This window comes from Primulina eburnea, chromosome 13, assembly GCF_022965805.1.
Source record: "Primulina eburnea isolate SZY01 chromosome 13, ASM2296580v1, whole genome shotgun sequence".
Lineage (NCBI taxonomy): Eukaryota > Viridiplantae > Streptophyta > Magnoliopsida > Lamiales > Gesneriaceae > Primulina > Primulina eburnea.
Window position 1 is genome coordinate 1,472,903 of NC_133113.1, and position 7,683 is coordinate 1,480,585.

Genomic DNA, 7,683 nt, shown 5'->3' on the forward strand with positions numbered 1-7,683 from the left:
AAATTTTTATTTGAAATAATGCATAGTTATGTATCAATTAAATAAATAAATAAACTAAATTAAATTAAAATTATATCAATTATTAACTAATAATAGGGAAAATAATGCATAATGATGTATCAATCTATCAATTAAATAAATTAACTTTATTTAACTTGAAGTTTAAAAAATTAAGTCTGAACCTCTAACTAAAAATTAATATGTTCATTTAGCTTAAATTTTAAAAAATTAAAAAGATACATTAATCGTATATAAATCAATCAAATCAACAAACGTTAGAGCAATATTATATGAGTATGTTCATTTTAATAAGTCGGTGAAATCACAATACATTATTATTATTATTACAAAAAATAAAAAACTAAAATTATTCACATCGTGATGTCCTCACAATTATTTCAAAAACAATAAAGCACCAACATCTACAAATATTTATTTATGCTAAATTTATATATCGAAACATATGCAAATCAAATATTAGATCACTAAAAATTTATGGATGAGTGTTATAGATAAATATAAATGAGATAATGACATATTTATATATTGATTTAACTTTAAGTTAAAAAAGTTAAGTATGAAACATTTTTTGTTAAAAAAAATAGAAAATATATTATAGGTTTAAAAAATACTAACCACAAATTTATATGTTTATTTAACTTGAAGTTTAATAAATACATTTTAAATTATTTTTGGTTATAAAACATATATGTTTATTTAATTTGAAGTTTGAAAAATTAAGTCTGAACAGCTAACAAAAAATCTAACAAAAAATTTATATGTTCATGTAATTTGATGTTTAAAAAATTAAGTCCTTACCATTTTTGGTTATAAAACATAGAAAATATATTTAAAAATAGAAAAATTTATTATAGGTTTAAAAAATACTAACAATAAATTTATATATATGTTCATTTAACTTGAAGTTTAAAAAATAAAGTTTGAACTATTTTTAAGTATAAAACATATATGTTTTTTTAACTTGAAGTTTTAAAAATTAAATCCGAACCACTAACAAAAAATTTATATGTTTATGCATTTGAAGTTTAAAAAAACATAGAAAATATATTTAAAAATAAAAAATATATTGTAGGTCAAAAAAATACTAACCATATATTTATATGTTCATTTAAATTGAAGTTTAAAAAATAAAGTTTGAACTATTTTTAGTTATCAAACATATATATTTTTTTAATTTGAAGTTTAAAAAATTAAGTCTGAACCATTTTTGGTTATAAAACATAGAAAATATATTAGAAAATAGAAAATATATTTTAGGTTTAAAAAATACTAACCATAAATTTATATGTTCATTTCAGTTGAAGTTTAAAAAATAAAGTTTGAACTATTTTTAGTTATAAAACATATATGATTTTTTTTTAAATTTGAAGTTTTAAAAAATTAAGTTCGAACCGCTAACCAAAAATTTATATGTACATGTAACTTGAAGTTTACTAATCATAAATTTATGCGTTCATTTAAATTGAAATTAAAAAAATAAAGTTTGAACTTTTTTTATTTATAAAACATACATGTTTTTTTTAACTTAAAGTTTAAAAAATTAAGTCCGAACCGCTAACCATAAATTTATATGTTCATTTAAATCGAAGTTTAAAAAATAAAGTTTGAACTATTTTTATTTATAAAACATTTAACAAAAAATTTATAGATATATGTTAATTTAACTTGAAGTTTAAAAAATAAAGTTTGAACTATTTTTAGGTATAAAACATATATGTTTTTTTAAATTGAAGTTTTAAAAATTAAATCTGAACAGCTAACAAAAAATTTATATATTAATGTAACTTGAAGTTTAAAAAAATTAAGTTGAAACCATTTTTTATTATAAAGCTTAGAAAATATATTGATGTGAAATAATGCATAGTAAAATAAAATGTATCAATTAAACAAATTAGGTAATTAGATAAGAAAATTGAAAAGTCACCTAAATAAATAAATAAGACATTAATTAAGTAATAGTTGGAAAAGGGTAACCAAGTAAATTCACAATTCAAACTTATATATTTATAATAAATATATATTGATGTGAAATAATGCATAGTAAAATAAAATGTATCAAAAAAGTGAAAAGTCACCTAAATAAATAAATAAGACATTAATTAAGTAATAGTTGGAAAAGGGTAACCAAGTAAATTCACAATTCAAACTCATATATTTATAATAGTATAGATATAGATAGATATAGATAGATAGATATAGATATAGATATTGATATAGATATAGATATAGATATAGATATAGATATAGATATGATACAATAAATTTGAATTTTTTGAAATTCTTTTTGATCTATTTGGTGTGATTTATTTACTTTGTTAAGAATGTCACTCCACACCATATTTGATTACTGCTAATTTATTTTTATTTTCATTTTTAATAATTGTATGAAATATAAATCATGGTAATGCGACATATAATACTAAACCGAGTGAGCCAATCACCACCTTTAAACATTTCTATCAAATCTGCGTCATACTTCATTATTTCTTCTCCCATAGATGCAGAAAAAAAGGAGCATACAAAATCTCACCTTAATTACATTCTTTTCGACAAATACTGCCTTACAAAAGAAAAGGAACGACGGTGTCGATTTGTAAAACCGGTTACCCCGACTCCAAGTTGTCTCAAAGCTTGCATTCCTGACTTCGAACGACTCCATTTTGTATGCATTATATGACTGTTCCATCGTTGATCGTTGCCTTCTCGAGTATGACGGTGATCCCTGAACGAATACAGAATCCTTCTTCCTGTCTGTTACCTTCTTGAACACCCTGTTAAAGCCACAGAGAACTATTAAAGAAAAAACTTTGTTTTTGGTGAAAAAGCTATTGCATTATATGTGATAAAATCTTACATCTTTGTTCATGATGATCACGTTTTTCCCTATTCTTGCATTCTTGTCAATAATACAGTTCCTACATGTCAAAAGTTACGCGAATCTCTTAAATACGAGCTCGTAAGAAACCATAGTATGTTCATTTCTTGGCTAAAACGAATCTCAACCTGTATATGTATGTACGTGCGTTTGTGTATCCAAGAAAAGGGTGTATGTTTGTTAACCTGATTTTTGTATCTCTACCTATCCCCATGGGAACTTTCCCTTGTGCGAGGAGGGAGGCGATTTCAGGTTCTGTTTGGTAATTATCGGCCCCCATCATTAATGTATCCTGTTATCCAGAAATATGATATAAAACATGCATATTCCGAATATAAAGCCTGTGTTTTAGTAAATGGAAGCACGACTCTTACCTTCAGTTCCACACCGCTGTCTAAACGAGAGCGCTCGCCCACAATCGAGTGTTCGACTATGCATTCTCGTAAGAAACACCCGTGTGAGATTATTGCATCCTTAATCTGAAAGATGGACTTGTTATATTAACCATATGAGGAATATGTTATGAAGCAACTTTTTTTTAGCTTACCTTGCATTTGTCGATTTTGGTTGGTGGTAAGAAACGAGGAGACGTATAGAAAGGAGTCTTTGGATCGTAAAACTCAAACTTAGGAAACTGCGCATAAAATTATCGACGTCTCACTTTCGAAGAATCGAACATAAAATGAACTTATCAAACGAAAGAAAATGAGAGGAACCTCATCGGTAAGAGCTAGATTAGCTTCGTAGAACGATTTTATCGTTCCAATATCCTCCCAATAGTCTCTGAATACATATGCCTGCAAAAAAGGCACATATAGATTTTCTTGGATGTAAAATCTTTCTACGAAAAATCAACTGCGTAAACATACTTGCACGTTGTATTCTTTTATAGCAGCGGGTATTATTTCCGATCCAAAGTCATTTGAATTTGGATATCTCCACCTCAGGAGATTTAATAAAATGTCTGTCCTAAATGCATAGACACCCATTGAAGCGATGTATGGAGATTTTGCTGCTTGGAGAGGCGACAGTCCTATGATAGACGTATCCACTTGCTGCAGGAATGTGAATTTAACAAATTAGGACAAAATGTGACATAATTTATGTGAAGTTTGTTTTGCATAGAATATGACATTGTGGGACGATTTAGAAAGCTCCAAAGAACTAAGTTTAGAAGATTAGATTAGAATACCATTGCTTTCTTATCAGCTCCCCAAGGTTTTTCGGCAAATTGGGTTATTCTTCCTCGGTTATCAATCTTCACCAGTCCAAAATCCGATGCTCGGCTACATAATTAAGGAGATTTTCAATCAGATACAACATGAACACAAAAATTAAAAAATTAAATCAATCTTGGAACTTAGAACTAATTTTGACAATTAAATCATAAACTAGAACTAACAAGCAGGTTTAGAACAGCAACAAGAAACAGTTCGACTAACCTGTCATCCACAGCTGCGCATGAAAGAGTGAGATCCGCATTTCGGTCAATATGGTTCTGCTCGGGTATAGAAAAGGCTGAGAGAAACACCATGGAAAGTTTCCATAAAAATGGTTGGTTTTTATGAGCGAACATACCTGAACAAAGTCCATATAATCCATCCTATAAAGGTGATCCCCTGATAGTATCAATATGTTGTCGACGTCTTTTGCCTTTGCGTCCTGCAAGATTCATTTAAGGATTCTAATGTCATAAGAATAATTATCCAAACAAATCAAGATGATATTGCAAAAGCCAAATCTACAAACTCACCTCAAATACCCATATAAATTGCCTGACAGCATCTGCGGTTCCTTGGAACCACTGTTTTCCCGTATCTCCGGCCGTTTGAGTAGCAGCCAAAACCTGTTTTACATTAACAATAAGTAAAATGCTTTTGAAGAACTGATGCATCTTTATAATTCTTAGCAGTGGAGGGAGATCCAAGAATCCGGGAAAAGGGGACTAGATGGGGCAACTCAATAGATGTGGGGTGGTGTTAAAACTTAGTTGTACAAAAGTCACATATAAAATCCTAAAAAAGGAATTGCATCACCCCTTCCCCCGGCCTTTTGCTAGATCTACACTTCTTCACTGAGTATAACAAGAAAAATACTAATTTCCAATGAGGAGGTTCTTTTTCATGCGAACATATGTGGAGATATGAAAATATTCGTATACAAATCACAACCTCAACGAATCCATCACCAAAGTTGAGACCGTTTCCAGTATAGGTTCGAAAGATGTGACGATTGAGGGAAGCAGAATTGAACTGTGTCAGAACAAAGATCTTGTTGATGCCACTGTTGATACAGTTGCTCATCGGTATATCGATCAGCCTATAACATCCTCCTACTGGAACCTGCAAACAGCATCACAAAAGTCGTGAGATCTCGAAGAATCAAACTCAAAAACAGAAAGTAGTTTGATAGTTCATGTCAAGGCCATTGTAGTTTGATAGTTCATGTCAAGGCCATTTGCTATTCAACATCAAGGACAAAGACAATTGAAAAATCATCAAGATCACACTCTTTTTCTTGAAATGGTATTTCCAGTTGTATACTGCGATGCTTATTTGTAATTCGTGATCACGAAAATATTATCTTACAGCCGGTGTTGCGGCTTTGCTTGTAAGAGGGAAAAGCTGCGTGCCTGCACCTCCTCCAAGAATTATTGCTGCCACATTCTTCGGATTCGCATTGCGCCTCTCGAATTTTGGTGCCTGGACAGTCTAGAAACACACAGTTCAATCAATATAAGTATTCCCATGATTTGAAAACACACAACGAGCGAGGGGGTTCCAATAAAAAAGCAGCATATTTCATCCCAAAATCGTATTAAAAAATGGCTTTGTTTTCGAAACAATGAAATATATTATCGTGCATTCAAAATTTACTACAACTACAAACAATATATAGAACTTCAACTAAAATGAATCAACATAAACTGTGGGGCAAAAAAACAAACCAGAGTTTCTTGGATGTTTTCTCTGGTGAGTACAGAATAAGCAACCCCAGGTTTGATCTTCCTTTCCTTCTTCTCAAGATTCAAACCGTTTCCCCATTGATTCATCCAACAATTATTCAAACTCCCTCTAATCTTCTCTCCCCAAAATCCATTACCTCCATTAACAAATCCACCTCTGCTCAAAGTTCCAAAATGGCAGCAAGCATCCATCATAACTCACTCACTAATCCAAAAAAAAAAAAAAAACACATACAAATTCAAGAATCATCACCATTATGAGAAAAATCCAAAAATCCCATAAATTAAAGGAATGATCAAGCCTAATTCACAAGATTCAACATTACACACAAGTAGAAAGGTTTCAGTAGTGTATCAAAGAAGTGCAATATGTAATCCAAGCAACCAAGTAAAGTATAGATTTTCACCAAAAGGTTGGAACCCATTAAAAAATTCACTCTGAACAGTGATTCATAAGCAAAGTTACTTATATTAATTTTTTAAAAAAACCCTTTAATATTTAGGAAAAAGTACAGGGTACAACTTAAAAATTGCACCTTCGGAAGGTGTAAAATAAGATCACCGAGAACTCAAGAGTCGAGATTTCAACCATTACATCGTGCAAAATGGCTGGCAGTCCAAGATTTTTTGGTTAAACGGAAAATTTCTCGTCCTTAAATCGAGATTCTTGAATCGAGAATCTTGAACATAGAAAACGAAACAGAAACACACAAAAAATGAATATCATACCACAGAAAGGTGGTGGAGGGAATGCAGATTGCAGTGCAGAATTATCGATTATGGTTACGAAGAACTGATTGATTTAGCCGGAAATGAATAAGAAATCAGCGAAGTGAAGGTGGCAGCTTTACTGGTTCGTGGGATATCACGAGATTCTTGAAACCTTGCATTTGGTTATGGCAAATACTGTATATATAGAAAAATGAAAGTGTAAACTTTATTATTTCTAGCAAAATCTTGATTTTACCATGTTAGGCACTTATTGATAGTACATTACAAATTCATGTAACTTTTTTATTTTTTTTACATATTTCGATAGTTCTATTTTATTTTTCAAAAAATATAATTAAAAAAAAAAGGAAATTGCTTAATCTGAACTTGACATATTCATATTATATCTATATATATAAGTATTATTTGCATTTAGCACTCTGAATTTTGTTAACCACATTCACCCTTACAATTCTCTTCAAGAATGTGACAACAACGCCCTCCCTTGCACTTATTAATTTTAATTAGAGATTAATATGTTTTAGAAATATAATAAATAATTTTCATCTATTCATACAATCTCACAACAACATGATTTATTGTTTTAATTTGTTGTCATATAATTTTGATAATCTAAATATTTTTATGTTTATATTACATTGATGTTGGGTCAAATATGAATAAGTGAGAATATTACCAAGATGATTGATATTTTGGAAGTTCTCGTGCGTCAAAGTGCTGACGTTGCGTCATTTGATCTGTTTTGCTATGTGAGCTGTAAAAGAGTGATGTCATATCTTAATGTATAATACTACCTCTGGTGGTGACATGAATGACGGTAGGGAAATTGTAAGACTAATCTCTAAAAGATATGAGACAATACCAGCAGATAGACACACACTTCCCTGGACTCATGGACCTAACAGCTCGACATATTAGCATCGAAGTATGTGCACTATGCACTGCCACGAGTATAAAACAATAAAGTTGCGCATTGGCTTTTGACATAGCGGTAAACTTTTGATCCTAATAATTTGTATGAAAGCAAGGTCATGAGTTCAAGTCTCCCATAAGCATATTTCTATACTTCTTGGGAGAGAAAATGTTGGGC

The 7,683-nt window shown here is 30.2% G+C and overlaps 1 protein-coding gene across 1 annotated transcript; it reads right to left on the reverse strand.

Moving 5' to 3' along the window:
• Positions 1-2,435: 2,435 nt before the first annotated feature.
• Positions 2,436-6,760, reverse strand: LOC140809405 (glucose-1-phosphate adenylyltransferase large subunit 1-like). Its single transcript, XM_073167017.1, has 15 exons — positions 6,591-6,760; positions 5,844-6,066; positions 5,485-5,607; positions 5,068-5,238; positions 4,650-4,742; positions 4,475-4,558; positions 4,339-4,394; positions 4,089-4,182; positions 3,766-3,951; positions 3,613-3,693; positions 3,444-3,530; positions 3,271-3,375; positions 3,082-3,188; positions 2,876-2,936; positions 2,436-2,792 (listed from the first exon to the last, which is right to left on the reverse strand). Exons 2-15 carry the CDS (start codon positions 6,054-6,056, stop codon positions 2,691-2,693), a joined length of 1,563 nt encoding a protein of 520 aa, XP_073023118.1. The 5' UTR covers positions 6,057-6,066; positions 6,591-6,760; the 3' UTR covers positions 2,436-2,690.
• Between the last annotated feature and the right edge of the window lie 923 nt (positions 6,761-7,683).